General features: G+C 44.6%; 1 protein-coding gene across 6 annotated transcripts; it reads left to right on the top strand.

Annotated features, from left to right (window-relative positions):
- Nucleotides 1–478: 478 nt before the first annotated feature.
- FUT11 (fucosyltransferase 11) lies at nucleotides 479–22,898 on the top strand. 6 transcript variants are annotated; one of them, XR_013922341.1, is made up of 5 exons: nucleotides 479–1,214; nucleotides 2,497–3,122; nucleotides 16,358–16,476; nucleotides 17,862–18,048; nucleotides 22,759–22,898. XR_013922341.1 is itself a non-coding variant. In XM_080347568.1 (3 exons), exons 1-3 carry the CDS (start codon nucleotides 528–530, stop codon nucleotides 15,073–15,075), a joined length of 1,359 nt encoding a protein of 452 aa, XP_080203694.1. In that variant the 5' UTR covers nucleotides 479–527; the 3' UTR covers nucleotides 15,076–15,779. The 6 variants fall into 6 exon arrangements, 2 of the variants coding, with proteins under 2 accessions (XP_080203694.1, XP_080203693.1); XR_013922342.1 differs by lacking the exon at nucleotides 22,759–22,898 and adding an exon at nucleotides 19,556–19,570 and having other exon boundaries at nucleotides 17,862–18,598; XR_013922343.1 differs by lacking the exon at nucleotides 22,759–22,898 and having other exon boundaries at nucleotides 17,862–18,608.
- The last annotated feature ends 73 nt before the right edge of the window (nucleotides 22,899–22,971 follow it).

Genomic DNA, 22,971 nt, shown 5'->3' with positions numbered 1-22,971 from the left:
AGGGGCCCTGCTGAGCGCCAGTCTGCGGATGTCCCGCGGGGATGGGTGGGGGGAGCTGATGGACTGGCAGGGGGTGGTCTGGGCTGCTGCCCGGTCATGCCCCAGCAGGGTCAGGACCCCACTTTTCAAATGACAGCAAGAAGCTCCCAATGTTTTAACCTGTTCCTCATACAGAATGTGTCTTTGCTTGTCTCCATACCAACGACTTGTATTATGAACGGTAAGTATTGCGATTAAGTTCTCTGCTGAGGAATGAACGTGAAGCTTTTAGCGATTCCGCAGCCGCGCTGCGTTGCTGTTCTCCAGGTGCCCGTGGTGCCGCTGCGCTGCGGGCCCGCGGTTCGCTCCCCCTGCGGCCCCTCGCGGCGGCGGGGCGCGCGGCCCGTGACGGAGCGCGGCCCGGGGGCGGGTCCTGGCGGCCGCTCGGCGGGGCGGGGCGGGGCGGGCGGGGCTGGCCCGGGGCGGCGGGCATGGGGGGCGGCAGGCCGGGCTGCGGCCCGCGGCGGGGCTGCGCTTCGCTCTGCGTGATGCTGGCGCTGGGCTGGGCCGCGCTGGCCGCGGCCGGGCCGCCGGTGGAGGAGGAGGAGGAGGAGGCCGGGCCGGCGGGCGCCGAGGAGCCGTGCGCGGCGGGCGGGTGGGCGCAGGACGCCGTCCCGCCGGGCGCGGCCTTCGTGGCCGCCGCGTCGTACCGCGGGCCCGGCAACAACGACACGCGGAGCAACAAGGCGCTGCCCATCCTGCTGTGGTGGAGCGGGAGCCTGTTCCCGCACTTCCCCGGCGACACGGAGCGGATCGACTGCCCGCGGGGCTCCTGCCTGGCCACCCGCAGCCGGCGGGCGGCGCGGCACCGCCGCACCAAGGCCCTTATCTTCTACGGCACCGACTTCAGGGCCTACGAGGCGCCGCTGCCCCGCCTGCCCCACCAGACCTGGGCGCTCTTCCACGAGGAGTCCCCCATGAACAACTACGTTCTCTCGCACCCGCCCGGCATCCAGCTCTTCAACTACACGGCCACGTTCCGTCGGGAGTCCGACTACCCGCTGACGCTGCAGTGGCTGCCCGGCGTGGGGTACCTGCGGGGCCCGGCCGTGCCGCTGGCCGAGAAGGACGCGTGGCGGCGCAGGGGCTACGGCCCGGTGCTGTACCTGCAGTCGCACTGCGACGTGCCCTCGGACCGGGACCGCTACGTGCGGGAGCTCATGAAGTACATCCAGGTGGGTGCGCGCACGGGGAGGCCGGCGCGGAGCTGCCGCGGGAGCTGAGCCCTCCGGCCCCTCCACATCCGCGTTTTAATGGGCCCTGCCTGCCCCTGGTTTTGGTGGGGTGTGAGTCATAGCGGGATGCATGCTGACTGCAAGCTGGACACAAAAACTAGTTGTATTCCTCCCCAAAGCACGGTCTAGACCGCACCACTGCCAGGAGATACACCTGGGGGTAGCTGTGAGTTGTGGAGTTGACCACAGGGCATCAGTCACAAGGTGGGCTAAGCCCAGATAAGCTTGGTCTTGTGGACCAAGAAGTTGTTGAAACCTCTGGACCTTTAAGTTAGTGGACAGGAAGGCTGTCTGGTTCACGCTTTGCTCTCATTTGAAAGTAGGGACGGGCAATAAAAAGACAGGTTGCTGCATTTTGAGAATCTGCTCCTTACCTGTGTGGGTAGGACCGTGGTATTCCTGTGGTGGCTTGTACTGCTGTGGCACAGCTGATGGAGAGTAGCTTCATAAGCTGAAATAATGTTGTTCTTTCAAGCAGAAAAAAGTTCGATGCTTTTTTTTTCTTAAAAATTCTGAAGGATAGTGGATTAGGAAAAAAGGTATCTGTTTTTAGTCTTTAGCTGAAATATCTTTTTCCTAGTAATTTCTTCCAGTTCTGTTGGTTGCAATTAATTTATTGTGCAAGTTCATCATGTAGTCATTAGTGAAGCAAAGACAAAATAATTCTTAAAGTATGACTGTGTGTTGTTGAAGTGTGAAGCAGATTCCAGGTCAAATGTATTGCCATTCATTTTTAGGCAGTATTCTTTTGTCTCCCTGCATCAATTTTTCTCAGTCTGACAAATGGAAAATTTTTTTCTAGCCATGCTGAGACTGGCAGGAACTGTGTGTAATAACTGGAAAACTACTGGGTCTTTCTTAAGTAGAAAGATGACTTTTAAATTAACATAGAGATAGTTTAATGCCTTTTCTTAGCTCTCAGTTTCTCATTTAGCTGCTAATAAATACATATTTGGGTGATATCTTCCTTTTCCTGCGTTCCCTCATCCCCCCTCAATCTGTAGCATAGTTTGTGCTGTTTTTGAAACAGCACTCAGTTTCCTCCAGAGATGTTAGGAAATGGGATTCTAGGAATAGTCCCAAAGGAGAAAACTTGGAGTGAAAACGAAAATAAACTGAGGTGGCTGGGAACTGATCAAAGGTAGGAATTTTATAAGAATTATCAGCTCTGAAAACAAGCTCCTGGCAAACAAAGATGTAAAGATGCTGCTTGTTATTTTAGGTTGACTCCTATGGGAAATGCCTGCATAACCGTGAGCTTCCCAGTGAGCGACTGAAAGACACTTCTACAGCCACTACAGAAGATTCTGAATTTATGACTTTTATCGCCAGGTACAAGTTTCATCTGGCCTTGGAGAATGCCATATGTGACGACTACATGACGGAGAAGCTGTGGCGTCCAATGCATTTGGGTGCTGTTCCAGTATACCGAGGCTCCCCAGCTGTGCGGGACTGGATGCCAAACAACCTCTCCATCATTCTTATAGATGACTTTGACAGCCCCCAAGAGCTCGCAAAGTATCTTGATTTCCTGGACAAGAATGGAGAGGAATATATGAAGTATCTAGAGTATAAAAACCTTGGTGGAATCAAAAACCAGTTCTTGCTGGAGAGCTTGGAGAGGCGGGAGTGGGGTGTGAATGACATGACTCTGCCCAATTACCTGAATGGCTTCGAGTGTTTCATCTGTGACAGGGAGAACACACGGATCAAAGAGGAGCAGGAACACAAAAAGTCTCATGGGAAAATTCCAGCTCCCAGACCTCGCATAGCTCAGTCCAAACACATGGGATGTCCTATGCCAACCCCTGGGTTTGGAAGTGTTGAAGACCTCCCTGGAGGAGACAGGTAATGTACCAATACTGTGCTTTTTGAGGGAAAAGAAGCTCCAAATAAATAGAAACTGTAGCTTTTGATAATGCTTTTTATTTAAAGGATTTCTTAGTACATCTCCAGTTACACTTTGTCTCTTGAGCGTATGGTGGTTCTGGTAATACTATGTAACACTGAGGCTGAAAAAGTGGCTTGGATGGCGGTATCAGTTAGTGGTTGAATGAGGAGCCTGAGGTGTCCATAGTCTAAAATGCGCTGTGACCTTGGACAATGTGGTTATCCTTTGTCTGTCTTAGCCTCTTTGCAGTATGTTTTTCAGTACAGTGATGGTGAAGCACTTGGTAGCCCTTGGGGGAAAGAAGCTCTATACCTCATCACAAAGGACTATGTTAAGACTGGGGTTGCCACTGTTCAGTGCAGGCCTGGTTAACTCCTCTTGACTTCAGAGCAGAAGTTAGGCTCACCTAGAATACTTTACAAGACCCTTTGTTGCTTTGTGTGACAGAATTCTGGCTTGTGTTGAAGGACGCCATTCCATCTATTTAGGAGAGGGGCCACACAGGACAGAGAATAGGCTGCGTAGTTTCTTGTCCCCTCTGAATGCAGGCGTTGCTGTTGGTTTTGGAATCCCCCAGGCCCACAGCCCAGAGTTTGCCATGCCTAGTGCCAGCTGCCCTGCAGTCTGTGTGCAGGGAACTAGCATCACCAACCCCCAGGCAACCACTTTTGATGGGCAGAACGGAGTTTTGCTTGCATAGTCTACTTAGCATTAATACGTGCATTGGTACCAAATAAGTTGGTGCTTGGATTCCCGAACCTTGAGTTTTTCCTTTGACAGTGTTTGAAGTTGCAGTTTCTAGAAGGAAGGGTTCTTGCAGTCCATAAGCCAGGTGTGCACTTTTTGTAGTGTGCATTACTGGTGCAAAGTTTGGATCCCCCAGGTTTGTCATTTTTCTTTGCATTACCTGCAAGCATTTCTGTCTTTTTAAGTAATTACTCAAGTGCATGCAATTGACATTCTATAAGCCACCAGACAGCCATCATAAAGATGAACCCTCAGCTATGGCAGATCTTGCCTGTGTTCATACCTGTGCAACCAAAGATTTCAATGTTCTGATGTCAGTCCCACCGTGGTATTAAATAAAGGAATTTTTTAAAATACTGGGAAGATCTCATGCACTATCCAAAAGGAAGTTGTTAATATACTCTATCCCAGTTTATAGCCTTGTTAATAATTTCTGGACCAAAGAACTGAATGCTTAGGAGTGTTAAAACGTTAGAAGAAAAGAAAGTGTGTTGACAATGTAGAACCCATTGTTTCAAGTACACTAACCCAGAACTAAGTTATTTGCGGATATGGTGCGGAAAACTACTTCGTCTTATGTTTGGACACTTTCAAAAATGGCCAACTGATATTAAAAAAGGAAAATAAGCCTGGGATCATCCATCTTGTTTAGGAAATGTCTGTTTCACAGAACTTGTCATTAAAAAGCATTTTTCACAGTACAATGATTCTTATATTGACTACTTGAAAAGTTATGCTTGTAAGTAAAGGGGCCCATAATCCTTTGTTTTCTATTGGTTGATTGATTATGGGAGATTTTTTATAGCAGTACCTTTTCTCAGTCTCGGTAGCAAAACGTGCTTTTCCCTTCCAGCATGCTATGCAGCATCCTCCTACCCTATCAGACTGTTCTCTACTTTTCATTTGCTTGAGCAGCAGGTGGCAGCAGAGAAATACCTTTCAACGCACAGCACGCGTGCCTGTGGCACTTAATGAGAAGCTCGGGTAGTCCATCATACTGTGCAGTGGCCATCAGCACGGAGATTTGAACAGCTGGTCCATAATCCAGGCTGCAGTTGCATCCCATGGAAGTTTCCAGGTCTCATTGAACCACAGCGTGTTATTCTTCCCCTGGTCATAGACATATGTCTGGAAAAATTGTATCAGGGAAGCTTTTACATTGTCTGCTATCTACTTTAGAACGACATGTATCTATACCTTCCAAGGCGTGATCAAGGGGATGTCCAGTGGAATACAGTGGTTTCTATCTCGTAAGCATCTGAGCTTTCACCATTTTTATCCTCAAAACAGAAAATGATTTTGTAAATGGTGTGACAATAACATAAAATTGCCACCAAAGCATTAGGTTGACATGCTCTTATTTTGTCAGTGTGGCAGTCGTATTATCAACAGTGTGATCACTTTAGATTGCTATCTGCTGGGTCAGTCAATTGTGTATCTTGTTACTTTAGAAAACATTATTGTGGAAAAATGATGCAGGCCTAGTGAGGTTATCAGTGATAGAATATATGCAACATACTAGGTCTGACTGTAGACATACACTGTGATTTGGGGTTCTGGAACTCGGAGAACAACAAAGGCAATTGGAGTTTATGCATTTTTAGAGCAAGTACCCAATTACAGTATGGTTACCTTGTGCATCTGCATGCCCTGTAACCCTTATTCCCAAATGTAATTTTTTAGGGTTGATGAATGTGCTGAATTGACAGAACTTTTGCCACGTGTACACTGTAAGGCATTTCTTGCAATCGAAGCCGATAATCAGCCAGGATTAAAGATAGATCTGTATCTCATGGCAATAACATTTCAGGTGTATGTAGTTGGCAGTTTCAGCATATTCGTACTGTCTTGTTCACCGTGGGGTACCAATTTTTTCCAAGTTACAGAATCAGAGTGAAATTATTTTCTTAAAAACAGCAGTGTAAAAAGACAAATACCAAAGTGTTCTTATTTAATGTTTTTGGTGGAAGTCTTTGCTTGGATACTGGAATTCCTTGCAGTGTTGCTTCTGCAGAGTTCAGCTGGAAAACACTTTCCTTTTTCTATCACCTACTGCCATTTAGAGTCCTGTGTAGTACTTAATGAAAGTATACTCACTTTCCTAACATTTGCCCTTCAGTGCTGTAAAAAACAAGTAACTCATGGTTGGCAGTCCTTGATCAAAGGTTAATGAATTTAGCTGGTAAGCAAAGTGATCTCATAGTATGTCCAAGTGCTGCATTTTACAAAGGAAACTTTTGGCAGACTTTTTTTAAATGCAGAAGTAAGCCTCTCTGTGTCATCCTTCACATTGTAATCTGTGTTAAAAGGTTTATTTTGAGGCCTCCGTTGCTGTACACTGCAGAAATGTCCCACCACAGATGGTGCTGCTGACCACAGGAAACTAATGCCCAGGGCAGACAAGCTGTACGCTGTTTTGGTCGTCCTGGAGCAGTGGGTGAGGTCTGCTTCTGAGCAGTGCAGCCATGCTGGCTTTAATATATGGTGCATAGAGCAAATACAGAAGGCACTGTACTTATTTCTGTGATCAGGAGGGAGAAGAAGTGACAAGTTCTGTATATAAGTTAACAAGTATTGGGTAACTCATATGGACAGATTTAGAAGAGCATCGTGTTTGGTCCTCCTTTTCAAAATCTGTGATGGGCTTATGTGGCTGGGTAGCAGATATAATGAAGAAGAGATAAATAAATTATTGCCATACTTTGATATAACACAAAGAGAGAAGTAGGCCACATGATCATGAACGGGAATTGCTGAAAATCGCAGTGATATAGTCTGTGCTATTAAAAGTTTGAGAATGAATGCACTGAACAAGAGAAAACGTATACTCAACCACGTAGTCTGGATATAAAGAATAGAGTCGGGGTTGAGGGATATAATGATTTTTTCTGTCTCTGCCATGTATAATCTGATTTTGTACTGAGTAGCTGTCATTTCCTAATTGTTAAATAGTTTATCTGAAAAAAGAATTGATTCTTAGGCTGTTGTATGCATACTGGCCATGGAAGGCTACTCTCAAAATCATATAAGGACTTGTGCTAGATTTTGTTTTAATAGAAGTTTTTATTCATCTCTTTGGTTAACTCTACAGTCACATGCTGATACTTCTAGAGTGTTGTAAAGCTAATAGTGAATTTATATTTTCTGTAGAGAATTTTCATAGCAAGTTTCTGTAAATGACTTGGAGCACAATGGCATGGTAACAACATACCTTATCATGACCATCTCTGGGCCTGTTCTGCTCTTAGGCGAAAGAAAAAAACTTGTTTCAGTGCTATTACAGCTGCAGACTCATTTGTTGTTTTAATGGTTTATGGTGGTGTCTCTCTTTATTTCAGTTGGAAAGAGATGTGGCTGCAGGATTATTGGCAAAGCCTTGATCAGGGTGAGGCCCTCACTGCTATGATTCATCGCAATGAGTCGCATCAGGGAAGATTTTGGGACTATATGCATGAGATTTTTCTCAAGAGGACGAGGCAACACTGACCCATCTTTGTAAGAGCTTGATGTGAAAATTGCTTTGAAAGTTGAGACTGCAAATTTTTACCTCGCTCCAAATGTTTGCCTTGAAATAGAAGAAAAACTCACAGAGACTATTTTTTCCGGTGCATGAAGTAAGTTTCTGCTGTGATTGGATTTCAGCAGTGGAGATCTTAGCAACTGCTTTGATTTGGATTTCAGCTCTGTGGTGTGAAGCCGCTCCTGACTTGCAGGTGTCAAGATGTGGGGGAAAACAGGAATTTACTCATTTTGCATTTGTTATAGTTTCCTTGTGGCTTACATGGCTTCAGAGGAACACGTCTTCAGACTCTTGCTCAAATGTCCTATGTTATTTCAGGGATTTTTCTTAATCTCAAAAATATTAATCATTTTTATAAGTATTTTATCAGTCATTTATTCTCCTCATTATGGTGTATTTTAACAAATAGCTTTTCCAGTGAAGGAATTGCAAAAGACAAGTGTCTGTGGAGAGCAATTGTGCCTTATGACATTGCAGCAATAAAGTCTCTTCTCCCCAAGTAAGCATGCCTCAAATACTCCTACTTTCCAGGGTAACTGAATAGCTTATGGGCAGGTCACTGCCTAATTTCTTTTGGTAATTTACCAGGTGATACCTACGATGGGATGAGAGACTAAATTATTTAATTCACAACTTTGAGCGAAGTCATTTCACACCAGAAAGCGTATTACCTGATATTGTGCAGAAACACAGTTTACATTCTTTTTTTTTTTTTTCATTTACTCAGGAGACATGAATACCAAAGTTAATAGATCCAAATTAATTGTTGAAGTGGCTTACTCAAATCAGATTAAGAGTACAGATATGTGTATTCAGGATTGAAGTGGCCACAATGCGCTTGAGAAGTAAATTAAGATAAAACAAACTAAGGCTTCTTTAGTTCTGAATATCAACTTCTACTGAACAGTTTAATGATCTTTCAATACTTTGTTCAAATTAATCCCTTCAATTACTTCAGATTCTCTTCATTTCATGTATCTATAGAAAATCGTTCAGTTGTCTTTGCATGGTTCTGTTAGTTAGCTATATCTCAAACCCCTTTCTTATTCAAGTGTTTGGTGGGATAGGCAGGAGAAAAAATTCTGATCTTGCTTTTTATACTAAACATAAAAAATAAGAACCAGATACTGCTTTTGCTGTTTTATTCTGAATTTAAGTAGATTTTCTAGAAGTGTGGTATTTATAACCAAGTCCAGGTATTTGTTATAATTTATCTGCTGTTGCCAAAATGAGACATGCTGCTTTTAATGTATTGTCCTTGCAGGAATAACGGAAGGAAATACCAATATAAGCTTGTGTGTCATAGCACCTGCTTAGTTCTTGACTAGTGATTTCCTAAAGCCTCACTTTGCCTTCCTGCGCAGCAAAATGAGCACATTTGTCATCTAACAATAGAATTGAAGATATGGTGGTACAAACTTAGGAGTAGCTAGCAAACCAGATAAAAACTTATTATTTGGGACCTTGATTCATTAATTTGCTAGTTCACAACTAAGTATTCCTTCATCACTATTTATTATCTGTACTCAGTATCTTACAGTCGCCAGTCAAAAAGGGGTTTTTTGTTAGTCCTACACGGATTTTCTAAAACAATTTTTTTTGGTTGTGTTATGTAGGTACTATAGAAGGCTGTTGCTTTGTAAGCAAATGTCACTTCAGTCTTCAAAAAGGGCAAGAAGGAGGACCCGGGTAACTATAGACTGGTCAGCCTCACCTCTGTCCCTGGGAAAGTAATGGAACAGCTTATCCTTGGTGCCATCTCAAGGCATATCAAGGATAAGAGGGTTATTAGGGGCAGTCAGCATGGCTTCACCAAGGGGAAGTCATGTTTGACCAACCTCATAGCCTTTTATGAGAATGTAACAAGGTGGATGGATGATGGCAGAGTGGTGGATGTGGTCTGCCTTGACTTTAGTAAAGCCTTTGACACAGTCTCCCACAGCATCCTCACAGCTAAGTTGCGGAGGTGTGGTCTAGACAATAGAGTAGTGAGGTGGGTTACAAACTCGCTTAAGGAGAGAAGCCAGAGAGTGGTAGTCAATGGTGCGGAGTCTAGTTGGAGGCCAGTATCTAGTGGAGTGCCTCAGGGATCAGTACTGGGGCCTGTATTATTCAATATATTCATTAACGATTTAGATGAGGGAATTCAGTGTACTATCAGCAAGTTTGCTGATGACACCAAGCTGGGAGGAGTGGCTGACAGGCCAGAAGGCTGTGCTGCCATCCAGAGACCTGGACAGGCTGGAGAGTTGGGCGGGGAATAACCTGATGAAATTTAACAAGGGAAAGTGTAGAGTTCTGCATCTGGGCAGGAACAACCCCAGGTTCCAGTATAGGTTGGGAAATTACATATTAGAGAGCAGTGTAGGGAAAGGGACGTGGGGGTCCTGGTGGACGACAGGATGACATGAGCCAGCACTGTGCCCTTGTGGCCAGGAAGGCCAATGGCATCTTGGGGTGTATTAGAAGGGGGGTGGTTAGTAGATTGAGAGAGGTCCTCCTTCCCCTCTACTCTGGCCTGGTGAGACCCCATCTGGAATATTGTGTCCAGTTCTGGGCCCCTCAGTTCCAGAAGGACAGGGAATTGCTGGAGAGGGTCCAGCGTAGGGCAACAAAGATGATTAAGGGAGTGGAGCACCTCCCTTATGAGGAAAGGCTGAGGGAGCTGGGGCTCTTTAGTTTGGAGAAGAGGAGACTAAGGGGGGACCTTATTAATGTTTATAAATATATAAAGGGTGAGTGCCACGAGGATGGAGCCAGGCTCTTCTCGGTGGCAAACAATGATAGGACAAGGGGTAATGAGATCAAGCTGGAACACAAGAGGTTCCACTTAAATTTGAGAAGAAACTTCTTCTCAGTAAGGGTGACAGAGCACTGGAACAGGCTGCCCAGGGAGGTTGTGGAGTCTCCTCTGGAGACATTCAAGACCCACCTGGACATGTTCCTGTGCGACCTCACTTAGGCGTTCCTGCTCCAGCAGGGGGATTGGACTAGATGATCTTCTGAGGTCCCTTCCAATCCCAAACATACTGTGATACTGTGATTTATAAACAGTTTGTTTATAAACAGTCTGTTGCCTATATTAATATACTAAATGTGTTTCAGTTATTGTGTGTGGTGTGCAAGAATTAAGGCTGAAATATTTCTTCCAGTGCGTAGTATGAATAAGTCGTACAGCTGCCAGGCAAACCCCTCAGGGGCAGGAGAGGTGGGAACCCGCCCCAGCTGGCTGAGTTGTGGTTGCGGTTCTGTTCCAGCTCCTGACCGACCTTCACAACATCGTCTTCTCTGCACAGCAAAATGTTGAATTAAAGGTGGTTCTCCCCCCAGGGCTTTGCTTTCATCTCTCTGCTGTTACTTGGATGAGGCAGGAGGAGAAGCTGAGTCTCATACCCTTGAAGAGTTTGCGATTAATTTACCGAATAATGCATTTGAAAGTATTGTTATGTAATGTCAAATGACTACTGCCAATCTTAGCCAAAGCGAGTTCAATTTACAATCCTAGTTGTCTTTCTCCTAATGCAAGTAACGTGAATGCAGACAAGGAGGAAGGTCACTGCAGCAACTATTAATATTTTGGAAAAAGCTTTCTGATCTGTGGTGTTGACTGCTAACTGGATTTCTCACTTCGCTTCTTTAAATCCGAACCAGGTAGATGGTGGCTGAATGTCATCACTCGTGTTGTGACTACTGGAAAGCTTATATGATACTTCAACTGAACAGTATATGCAACATCTTTCTTAATGAAGTTCTTACAGTGCAGGTGCCCATACTCATAAAAATACACAACTGGGAATTTTAGCAAAGATATAGAATATTGAGGATGATAAAGAGATGATCTCTGTAAACCCTTTGGTGGGCTTCTACTAACTAGGGTGAGTCACTTCATTGTTTGTCATGCATTTTGCCTGTTTACTGTGTGGCTAGAGAGAGGAATTCAAAGCCGTCAGGATGGCTTTATTCACTAGCATTAATATTCTAAAAATAGATATCTCCTCATTACTGCTGATATGAAACACTAATAGATTCTATTGATGCTGTGTGTCAGAATTGACTTGACAAGCTAGGCTAAGTTTATGTCCTCTGAGAGGTGAGAGAGGAAAAGCAAATGTCAAATAGAAGGTTAAAAATCTAGCAATCCAATTAATTGCATTGGACAAGCTACCACTCTCATTTTCCTGCCAAAACTGATATCAGGTGCAGCCTCTTTTTTCAGTAAGCAGCTGGCTATTTTATATACTAAACTAGTAGACTATGTTGTCTGTCCTTTAGCAAAGACTGCAATTTCTAGGAAGCCAGTAACTTCACTGAAGAATATTGATACCTAACATTGATAATTTCCAGAACTAAAAGAGTTGCCTTTTCTTAGTTCTGTCCCTGTAGTACTTTCAGACAGAAGGATCTCTGGGTCCCCTCTGATGGTAGGTAGAATGAGAGCCAAGCCACAGTGGATATGTATTTTTGGAGGGAAAGGAGAATGGTATTTTTTCCCTGGAAGTGGTCTGCGAAGTGCAGCAGCTGGAGAATCACAGAGAAAATGCCCCTCTTGCACCTTGGTAGAGGGTAGTTTTGACAGGTGTGTAGGAATAACTCCTAAAGGACTGGGAGCAGGATAAATTGAATTAAAACACAGCCATCAGGGACATCACTGTTTAAACAGGCTTTGCTACGTTAGACAAGCAGCCATCTGCCTGCCTAACATCCCTGCACACCCACTCTGCAGCCGTTGTCCCAAGAGAGCCACTCCCTTAATGATAGCTGCCGTCCATTTGCTTGAATTTAATTAAGATTGTTGATGGATCTCCAGGCACCTTCTGAGAAGTTGTATTAATCAGAAACATACAGGGTGGCAGGTTCCTTCCTTCTGCCCAGAGGCCTCTACTGACAGGTTTAAATTAATCAGAGGCAAAAATGCTTTTAGTGATATGACCAGCTGTGCCAAAGCCTGTGTCAGGCTTTAACAAACTGCACTTCTCTTATGATTCAGTGTCTCAGAGCTGGCAGTGAGAGACACATGGTCCTGCAGAGGGGCTGGGAAAGGTGGAGAAGAATGGAGCTGCAGGATTTGTTCCAGAGCTCTGACACGACTGGCATTTTAATTTGCATGCTGTTGTATACCTTCTTTCCTGCAGAAGAGACCCATCGAAGGCTGAAGGGTCTCAGCTAGAGATGGTTCTGGGGATCTTGGTATGGATCAGAGCAGGTCAAGATAGTTTGTGGCAACTCTGAGCAAAGAAGGAGGCATCAGGTAATTTGCAGTGGAAATGGGCTGGATTTGAGTAGATCTGGGAGTTAGGGTTTGGGGATGTCAGCTCAGAACTAGTCAAGTGGACAGAATGGTTCAGGGAGGCTGATCTGACTGACATAGTTCAGGATAAGGTAGGCTAGCGTTGGGGTGGGGCGTAACACGTCAGAAAGGCAATTGCATTTGTCATTGTTCTAATGAATCCCTTTGTGCTAGTAAGAGCATTAAGTGCTAATACTGTCCAAATACAATAGCTCAACCAAGAGAAGTCTGAACTGGCTCGAATCTTAGCAAACTGGTTAGTTTCACTACTAAAGTTAAAGTGGGGGTTCTTTAACTTTTAAGGCATCTCCAATGAAACTGGACTTTAAGGAGGTCACGGTGAGACAGCTGAGAATAGACTGTGGTAGGTGATGATATTATGAGGTTTATGAGAACTGGGGCATTCAGGATAAACTGGAGTGAATATACTGGAATTTACCTTAAAGCTGGATCTAAGCAGTTCAGAAAGACATGGATATCAACTCTATCCATATGTTCTCCCAATACAACTGACTTCTTAGCCTCATCCCCTAATTGGTTTGGTTTGGTTTTGGTTTGTTTCTCTAGGAGTGTCTGGAGGTTTTACGTAGTTACTTCAGAAAGCAAAGGATCCATGGTGCAATTTCTTACCTCCTAGAGGTATTTAAGGCATCAGACTCATTTTAAGGGTGTATTTTACTACAGCATTGTTAGCATTATATTTAATTGTGGCATAGCATTTACTATGGCATCATAACTGCCATTTATTCCAGTTGTCATATAGATTCTTTTCGAATCTAATACTAATAGTGTAATCTCTGTGGTTATTTTGGTTTTGACTAGCTGAAACGCAGGCTAGGATTCAGCTTTAACTATGCTGATTCAAGTAAAGAAGTTGTGAATGCAGTTAGTTTACATGTTCTTTACAGTTGTGCATTCAGGATTCACGGTGAAGTATCTGTGGGGTTCACTCATCTGTATGTTGAAGGAATTGCGTTTCTGACTGTCCCTGAAAAGTCAGCAATTCTGTCCCCCCTAGCCGTGTCTGTGTGCTATCAGCTATACAAAATGCAGGCTATTGAAAAAATTTGGCTGTTGAGTAACACACCTCTTCTGTAGTTCCACATTCTCTCTTAAAACTAATGTTTGTGTCTTGCTTCAGACATCTCTGCATGGTGTGTGCAGACACCATCACATACCTTATTCTGTCTGCTCAGGAATTTCTCAGGCTGATGCTCTAATCCCAGGCTGAATGCCAAAAAAAAAGATATTCTAATGCAGATGGTAGTAGCTGACAGGAAGCTCTTACAATTATTGTTGTGTAGCTTGCCTTTTTCTTTCTCAGCCTCCCCCCCATTTTTCTTGGAATTACTTAGAAGAGAGAGCAGCTTTTGAAGGTGAATGTACCTGAAGGTGCTGCCACCATTAGCTAATGTAATTTGGAAACAGGAAGGCTGATTTACAGGGATTGCAGTTCAGCTTGTGTCCTAGTATTTGCAACATTTTACTGTTCCTGTGCAAGTCTAGCTAGTAACTGCAGCAGCCAAGTGCAGCAGAGAGAAGTGCCTACCCGTAGGGGTAACTAGAAGAGGAAAAACCAAAAGCAGCCAAACCTCACATGAACTGGAATACCGGAAAGTACTTCTTCTCCCTGTCTTGGATTTGCTTTTAAGTTTAGAGTTGCAGGATGCAAGCCCTCAAGCCTAATTTGAAGGTGTCAGGTTGTTTTTCTTCTCCACTGGTAGCCAAGCTAGAACCGTAGCTCATTGCCTGTCCCATCAGAAAAAATGGAATTAGGGTGACATCCCTCTTACTAAAATGTTTCAGAACTTCCAGACAGACTGTTTGAATTTGAACCTAAAGAAATGGAAATTTGCTTCTAAAGAGGACCGAAAGAAAACTTTTGTTCACTCAAAAATGTCTTCTCATATTCTTTAAATTGGACTTTTAAGAAAATAATATTTTAACAATAACACAAAAATAATTATAGAATCAGATGTGCCAGAATATATATTAAATCTGCAGATGCAGTAAATTCTATAATGATACTGGGCAGAGGCAAGTGGAGTGCCTTTTTTTTATGTGCACAGCTAGGAGGTTGAATATATTCTTTACATCCAAAGCAATGTCCTATACAAAAAATTGTCACGACATTCCTACAGAAGAAAAGTGGTTCTTGCAATGTCCTCCAGTGCACAGGGGAAACTGGTGGTGCCTGAAGGAGCTCTGAGACTGCAATAAGGTGGCTTTTTTAGTGGCCACTAAATGATAAGCATCTGGGTATTTTAAGTGCCCACTGCGACGTCTAACTTATCGTTTCTCTACATCCAGCTTGTCCCACGTGCTGTGCAGAAATCGATGTGTACCCCAGGCCTGAAATGTCTCTGCGCCTCCTGCATTACCCGTCCTTTCAGCTGGGGACGTAGGAGCTCCAGAATCAGCCCAGATGAGTTGAGGACTCCCAGGGATTTAAATCCTACACTAGGAAAGAAACTTGTGGGCACGGCCGGACTGTGCACTCCGAGCAGGAGGCCCTGCGGACACCGCTGCCGTTTCCCGAGCAGCAGCTCCGTGGAAGATGCGGTAGGAACAGCAGTAACCAGTGCGGGGATCCAGCCGGTAGGGTGCAGCGGAGAGAGATGAAGGGCTGAGAGTGAGGTGGTGCTGTTCCAAGCACCACAAAGAGTTTCCATACAGTTCAAAGGAATTCTGTTTGAATTATTTTAAACAACCACGATTTCTTGTGCACTGGCTGAAAAGCGTGCGCTCCGTCACCGGGTTTGCAGCACAACAGTTCTGAGAAGTGACTTGCCGGGGTCGTTACTGGGTGGTTGGATCTAACGCTGAAACCGTGAGCAGTGATTTAATTTCGCGGCCTAGGCCTGGAGAACGGGCCGGGGGCCAGAGCCGCGGTCGCAGCACCAACAGAGCGCTGTGCCCTTCAACGCGTGCCGGCGCCCCCGCCCCAGCGCCGCGGCCGCGCTGCCGCTCCCCGCCCAGCAGGGCCGCGGCCACAGCGCCGCTGCACCGGCAGCGCCCGCGCGGGCCGGCTGGGCGGGGCCCACTCGCCGTACGGCCTGTCGCAAAGAGCATGGCGGCGCCCGTGTACCCGGCCTGGGTCACCCGCTGGGTCTCCGGGCAGTGGCGGCAGAAGAAGCGGCCCCCAGTTCTCCGTCCGACCCGGCCGCTGGTGCTGGCCGACAAGGTAGCGAACCGCCGGGAGCAGGCGGGAGGTGAGTTGCCGGCGCCAGGCCGTGAAACGTCTGGTGCCCTGCGGGGCAGCGGTGGGGGACAGGGGCCCGGTTGGTGCCGGAGAATCAGCAGACGCGCATCTTCTGACGAGATTGCTTTCTCGTACAACAACAGTTTGCATCTTGTGATGTTCAGTATGTGAATCGTGCATGTGAAATACTTCATTACTTACCAGCATAGCATTTACCTTAAGAATTCAATCTGCTGTTGCATGGCTGCAGTGGTGCCGGTCCTTGTGCTGGCAACATCTCTGCACAAAACAAAGATGAGATCTTTACTTAAATGTTGTTTTTTCTCACCTGCCTCTACCCCATCTTAAACTTCTCTCTGCAGATTTATGCCCCGTGGTGGCTGTTTGCTTGAAATCCCAAACACCTGAGATTTGTGGTTGTGTCTCTCCCCTCTAGAGGCGACGTGCGTTACGGAGATGTCGGTGATGATGGCCTGCTGGAAGCAGAATGACTTCAACGATGCCGCTTGTGCCGAGGAGATCCGCGTGTTCTATGACTGCGTGGCAAAGGCAGAAGTAATTAAGGCCTCTTTTGTGTACTTTAAGGCTCGTAGCAGGGAAGGAAGAAGACCCCGATCATTTTTTGTGTGCCAGTAGTAATAATGTTCTCTGAACAATCTGATTGGTGCTGCAACTCATTTGAGCCGTGGGAGAGGTGCAGAATGATGTAAATCAAACATACAGTCCTTCCATTTTGAACACGGAAGTTAAATTAAAATAAAGGCACGTAGGAAGCCACTGGATGTTTGATACCTTATAATTAAGGATGAAACTATGGTCACATCCAGTCCTTTTTGTGTTGTCAGATTCTTGAAGTAGAGCTCAGTTGCTGGCAACTGGCCCCAACCTAGGCCATTTCTTTTGATTTCTTCCAGTTTTTAATCTCTAAAGTTTCAGCACTAATTAAGCAATAACAGTCACTGCTGTTCTCCATGTTCCGTTATAGTTTTGAATGAGAGAGAATACAGTTTGGAGCTGTTTAGTAGAGCATTGATTTGTACATTGAGTGTTGTGGATTATGTTGTAATTGGGGAGAGTTGGAATGTAGGTAAGTTTCTGTAACTGCTGTGATTCATAAAATTAAGAAATAGCTGACTCAGCTACTGATCCAATACCTGCATTATCTACACACTGGGGGGGTGCTAAGTTAGGATTCCCAAATTCCAATCTGTCATGAATCTACAAATAGTTTTGTGCCTGCAGGGGTGGGGATGGAGCCAAGGTGGTAGAGAAATAACCAGTGGTTTCAGTAATCCTCATAACAAACAGGATTTTCAGGATACATGAAAATCAGGAGTTCTTTTAGGCTGTTTCTGACTTTAAAGGCTAGTCATTTTCTTGAAAAATAAATTTCATATTGTTTGGAAATTAGAGGCTTCCAGCTACAAGATAAACTTGAAATCAAGTTAGTTTCAAAAGCAGACTAAAGGTAAGTACATGGACTAAACTTGTCCTTAAACTGATATCAGGTTTTCATTTTTTTTTCAGTAATACTACTATCATTTAATAAACAGATATTTACTGTTGCTGTTTGACAGCATAAACAAAAAATTGTCCACAATTTATTTTGTAGGTTATAAAGGGAACAAATGAACAACAGAAATCAAAAAGAAAAAATCATCTTTGTTGTTACTATAAGTTTGTAATGTTGTTAACTAAGAATATGAAAGAATATTGTCTTAGAAAATTGTCAGTAATTCATTAACTTCACCATTTTAAGGCCATCAGCTTTTGAAAGCCTTGTGATTATTGAGCTGAGTGGTATTTTAAGTGTTCCTTAAAAAAACCAGCATTCTTCTGAAAGAAACATCCCAGTACAATTAGTAGTTACCTTTGGTGAGAGAGAGTCAAATGGGGAAATAAACAGAGTTAATATTGTGTGGTTTCTTCTTCTGTTTCAGAAGGAGCGCAAGGCTCAAAACGAGGACACCCTGTCACCAAGGGGAAACTTCACTTCAGCCAAAGTGAACAAGCTCCTGAGGAGGTTTCCTCAGATCACACGTTATGTATAATGTTCTTTACCAAAGGGACTGTGGACAAGCAATGAAAGTTGGAGTCTTTGGAAAAAAAAGTGAAAAGCAGACTTCAGTGAGTGTTCCATGTCAAGTGGTGTCTGTCAGGACTGCTGTACAGATCTTGAACACACCCTTCTTTCCAGAGTGAAAGACACCCATCCTGGCCATCAGCTGCCTTTGTTCGGGAGGTTCTTGGATGTTGCGATCTTAGGATTTCTGCAGTGTGTTGTTCAGCTAGCCACAGTGTGGAGTCATGTCCTCACTGTGAGATAAAAACTTCTAGGAATTCATGGAAGTGCATTTTCTAGCAGTTAGGGGGTCACTTTTCCTCACGTATAAGCTTCCTACCTAGCTTCTGGGCTGCTGTCAAAAAGTGCTCAGGCCCAGACTTTGAGCCAAATTAAACTGATAGTAATCTTGTTACTTGTATTCCTACATTGTGTATACACAATTTGGTTCCTCTTGAAATTTTTTCAGTTCCTGCTGCTGTGCAAGAAGGCTGTAGAATGACAAAGAAATGTCCAGCAAAATACCTTATTAATACACAATACATTGGTAAGGATCAAATATAACTTCAACACAGAAGCTTGTGGTTTAGGCCCTCTGATTTGCAGGTGGGACAGGTATGGTGCCATCAATTATGTTGTCTGTAGTATAATAAAATAATACAAGACTGTTGTTTGGCTTGGGTGACTCAATCTACAACAAAACATTCCACTGTTTTGGTAAAAAAACTAAAAGAAGGAGAGACAGTTCAAGCATGGACTGATATGGAAATAATGTAATTAATTATTAGTTTTGATTTGTTATTTTTTCACTAGAGTATCACAAGACTACAGGCAGGTCCCTCTTGTTTTAGGACCAGTACATAATTCGTAAGGAAACAACAGTGCCCCAGAGAACTAAGGAGATAGATAGCCATTTATATCTGTAATTCTTAGGGGCATAAAGAAAAAGCAAAGAGTAAGAGGGGACTCAGGCACACAGAGACTGTGATGACCCACCTGGGAGTGCAGAGTTTGCATGGAGCTGGAGCCGACTCCTCTGGAGCTCCAGGCCGATACCTACTCATCACATAAATATTGCTCAAGTGTATGCTTTCAAGATTTTGAAGCAATTTTCATTTAACTGTTCCTTACAATGGCTCATTAGTGAGTTATCCCGCAGGGTAGCTTATTCTGTTGTTGCTATTATGGCATGAACAGGCCCTTCAGAGGATCTGAGGTCAGTAGGAACATGGTGTCCATATGTGTAGGAAAACACTTTAGTTCTGTGACATTTTGGATTTTCAGTCTAAAAGATGCTCTCTGAGAATGAGAGCTACATGCTAATTCTTTGTTTCTGAAGGTGACAAGCTAAGCAGGGAGTGAGGAACTAATGGATTCTAAATTCACTTCCGTTGATGGTTTTTCTTTCTTTTTATTAAAATGTACAGTACAAGTATAGTTTTGTGCCTCTTAAGTTAGCAGCTCTGCTAAAAGTACCAAATTCTAGTGTCTAAAGAATTGTCTTATATAAGAGGCCGTAATCGAGAAACTAATACTTTTTTGTTCTATTTTTGCTTTTGAAATTTTGTGCAGCTCCCACTAATCTGGACATCAGTTTTTGGATTTTACTTCTTCACGGTGAACTTCACAGGTTCAATTGTTTGAGGTTTTTTCTGACCTTTTACATGTCTACAGTAAGCTTAAAATTACCATGCTAAAGTTTTCCAGTCCTTGAAGGTAGTGACTTATTTGGAGGAAGAAGGAAGGAAGCAGAATGCTTTTCAGATGCACTCAGGTCTTACAGTGCTGCTTTCAACAGTACTCTAGTGGTTCTTTTGGCTCAGGATCCCATACTGTAACCAAAAAACCTGATCATCCTTAGCAATATGAGCTGTTGCCGTTTCACTAGCATGTTAAGCTTACATTGGGTGTTTACATGTGTTCTGTGATGTACTGGGAGTCGTTCCATTAATAGTTCACATGTGTAAGTGCAGTGAATGACGCTGTCCTCTCTGAGTTCAGGGCCTGTACCACCCCACGATGCTGTTGCTGAGGAATAAAAGAAAACTGGGTTCTGGTGCTGAGCACACTGGTTAAGAACGTCGCTGCAGAGACTTGTATGTGATTGCGTGGTGGGGAATTAAACAAAAGCTGACTAGTTGTTCTCCCCTCCTAAATCGGATTTACAGGATTTAAACAAATCTGCTGGAATTCCTTGATCTTACTCCTGTTCCTCACAGCTCGAGTATTATACCAGCTCTGGCTATGATTGCTATTAACTACCTCTCTTTTGAAGCTTTCACTGAAGGTCTCTATGGAGGAAGCACTCATATTTCAGCTGGTTTTGAAGAATAGCAGTCCTGCCAGTTCAGGAGAAATGGGTTGAATTCCAGAAAGCCAAGAGCATTTTAGAAGATGGTACTTCTTATTCAGAAGGGTCAATACAGAATAATTTGGAAAAATCAAGACAGAAAGACTGTTGGGAATCATAGAGTTATTATAAAACTGTACTTGTGTTGGGGTGAGAAGGTGATCTGTGTTAAACAGTGGACTGGGGTATTTGCAACTACTTCAAACTTGTCCACACAAGAAAGTTCAAGATCTGTTTTACCTTATCTTTAGCTGTGTTGCCTATCTAAACTACCATAGTTATATTGGTATAATTTCCTTCTTGGTCTTCCTCTCCACCTTGGAGAGGGCTGTGTAGAGGTGAGAAGCTTTTGAGAATTTGAGATGAACCTCTCTCAAGAAAATGACATTCCATGTGCCAGAAAAATGGGGAGTCTTGGCAAGAAAGAAATAGTTCCAAAAGAGGGACTCACAACAGAGGAGACAACTGCAAAACTTGCTATATCTTATGCATACAGGCTCATACATATATCTTATATGCTGTATCATATATATATATACACAGTTCATCTTTCTTCCAGAAACCAAGTACTGGACTTGGACTTCTGTTGGTTTTGGTGCACTGGTCTGTGTTTCCTTTAAAATCACTTTATCTAGGAAAGCCTTGCCTTGAGAGGGAAGCAACTAAAGCTTCTGTGAGAGAAATCCAGTAAAGGCTTTTGCGAGAGGTTTTAAACCCTGTTAGTATCTGTCAGAGGCTGTTTCTTTCCAGGTCTAAAGGGCTGAATAGGTGAGCTCTCAAGGGGCATCAACAACCTGTCTACTCCTGACTAAGGAGCAGATATCTCTGAATGTGAATGCTGGTAGATCTTCTGTGCTTTTTTCTGATTTTTTCTGCCTCCAATATATCCTTTCCTCATGTTTTCACTGGAATAAGTGGTTCTAAATTCCAGCAGACTCCCATCCTTTAATTTTGTCTTGCTCCTTTTTGCCAGTGCTGCCTGAGAGTTACTGCATGCTGTAGCATCTAAGCTATTTCCATCCTCTCTTGCCCTGATCATCTGCCTCCTTTGCTAGGAGGATATAGGAGATTTGCTCCTAATTAACTGAGCAATTCTTGGCCAAATCCACTGTTTCCAGAACGCACTGTGGTACAAATCCACTCAAGAAAGGGCTCCCTCTGACCATTTAGCGACTCCTGTAAAAGGTCCAGTATGTAGTGGAATTTCCCTGCATTTGATGAGTGACTGAGGATGAGGCAACACAAAACTGTCATGTGAAGTGAGTAATGGGCATTAAGTGAGGGAAGATATAAAGACGCTTTTTGTCAAGCCAATGGATTCCTTGTTTTTATGCTAAAGGTGTCTTTGGAACTGCTGCTCAGCAGACTTGGCCAGAAGTGAGCTCATTTCTCAAGGTGACCCTCATGCTTCATGCTACAGAACACCAGGAGTTAATCCCTCCAAAGTCAGGATGTAAGTATAGGAAACGCTGAGAAGCAGCACAGGGAACGTGTAAAAAAAATTCCAAGATTGAACAGCTTCAAATTGACCAATTCCCTTCTTAGATTTAATCATGTTTGAAGCTTTTGTTGTTGCCTCTAACCCTGGTTTGTATTAAGGAGCATTAAGCTGAAAACACTGAAAGAACCCCAAAGGATTGTTCATAACAATATAATAATGATCAACCCTCTGGAAAGCACCCTAGCGAATTGAGTAAAATAACTTTACAACTCAAGGTCAAGGAGACACTCGATTGAAAAGATCTCTGGAGGCAATACCCATGATAGCAAGTTGCAGGGCTGAAAATTGGGAATGCACCCTGGAGAGGGCTGTGCCACCTGTGCGTTTTCTGTGGGGAGCGCTGGCATCTACTTAACGCAAAGTTTTCAGGGACCCGTGTACCTGGGTACAAACCTGAGGAGCGTTTGACCTCAGGAAGCCGCAGGCAGCTAACAGAGGAGGCAGCGGCGGGGGATAAAGTCCAGATTCCTTCCAGCAGCTCTAATCTCTGGCAAACGTGCGCGCACAAGCCGCTTCCTTTTCCAGTTTCGCGGCAGGAGGTTCTGCAGCAGGACGCAGCCCCAGCTCCCGCCGTAGCCGGTGCGCCCCGCCGAGCGGAGGGCGCGGAGCCGCGGGCAGGAGGCACCGCCGGAGGGGCGGGGGCGGCGGGGCCGGCACCGGGAGCGGCGCTACCTAGAGCCGGAGAGAGGGAGGGGAGGGCGGGGGGCGGGCTGAGACCGCGCCCCGCCGCCTGCCCCTGCCTCCTCCTGTCCGTAAGGGTGCGAGAGAAATTCTGGGGCATGTTCTCCTGCCTTATTTCTGTCCTTTCTTTTTCCCCTTTCCAAAGAGAGTCAAGGAGAAGAGATAAGGCGAGCGAGGGGACAGTGAAATTCTAAAATGCTGCTGGGAACTTCCATCCCTTCCCTAACATCCCTTTCCCTGCAGAGATATGGAAGCGGCATCCCGCTGCCTCCGATGCGGAGCGGCTAGTGTCCTGCTCCCGGGGAAAGCCAGCTGCGGAGCCCGGGGAGGCGGCAGCTGCTGAGCCCGGCAGCCGAGCGAGAACGTGATGCTTGAAGAAGCTTCTGCCCACTTTGTACAGGAAGGATGGAGATCCCCGCAGCGCTTGGGCTGCTGATAGAGCTCTCGAGTCTGTTA

The sequence above is a fragment of the Nesoenas mayeri genome (assembly GCF_963082525.1).
Source record: "Nesoenas mayeri genome assembly, chromosome: 7".
NCBI classification, from domain to species: Eukaryota; Metazoa; Chordata; class Aves; order Columbiformes; family Columbidae; genus Nesoenas; species Nesoenas mayeri.
This window is presented reverse-complemented; position numbering and strand designations above follow the sequence as displayed.

Coding starts and splice junctions, on each gene's coding strand:
- FUT11 (XM_080347567.1), top strand. CDS start 528: ATGCTGGCGCTGGGCTGGGCCGCGCTGGCCGCGGCCGGGCCGCCGGTG. Junction 1,215..2,496: donor AGCTCATGAAGTACATCCAG/GTGGGTGCGCGC, acceptor TTGTTATTTTAG/GTTGACTCCTATGGGAAATG. Junction 3,123..7,250: donor GACCTCCCTGGAGGAGACAG/GTAATGTACCAA, acceptor TCTTTATTTCAG/TTGGAAAGAGATGTGGCTGC.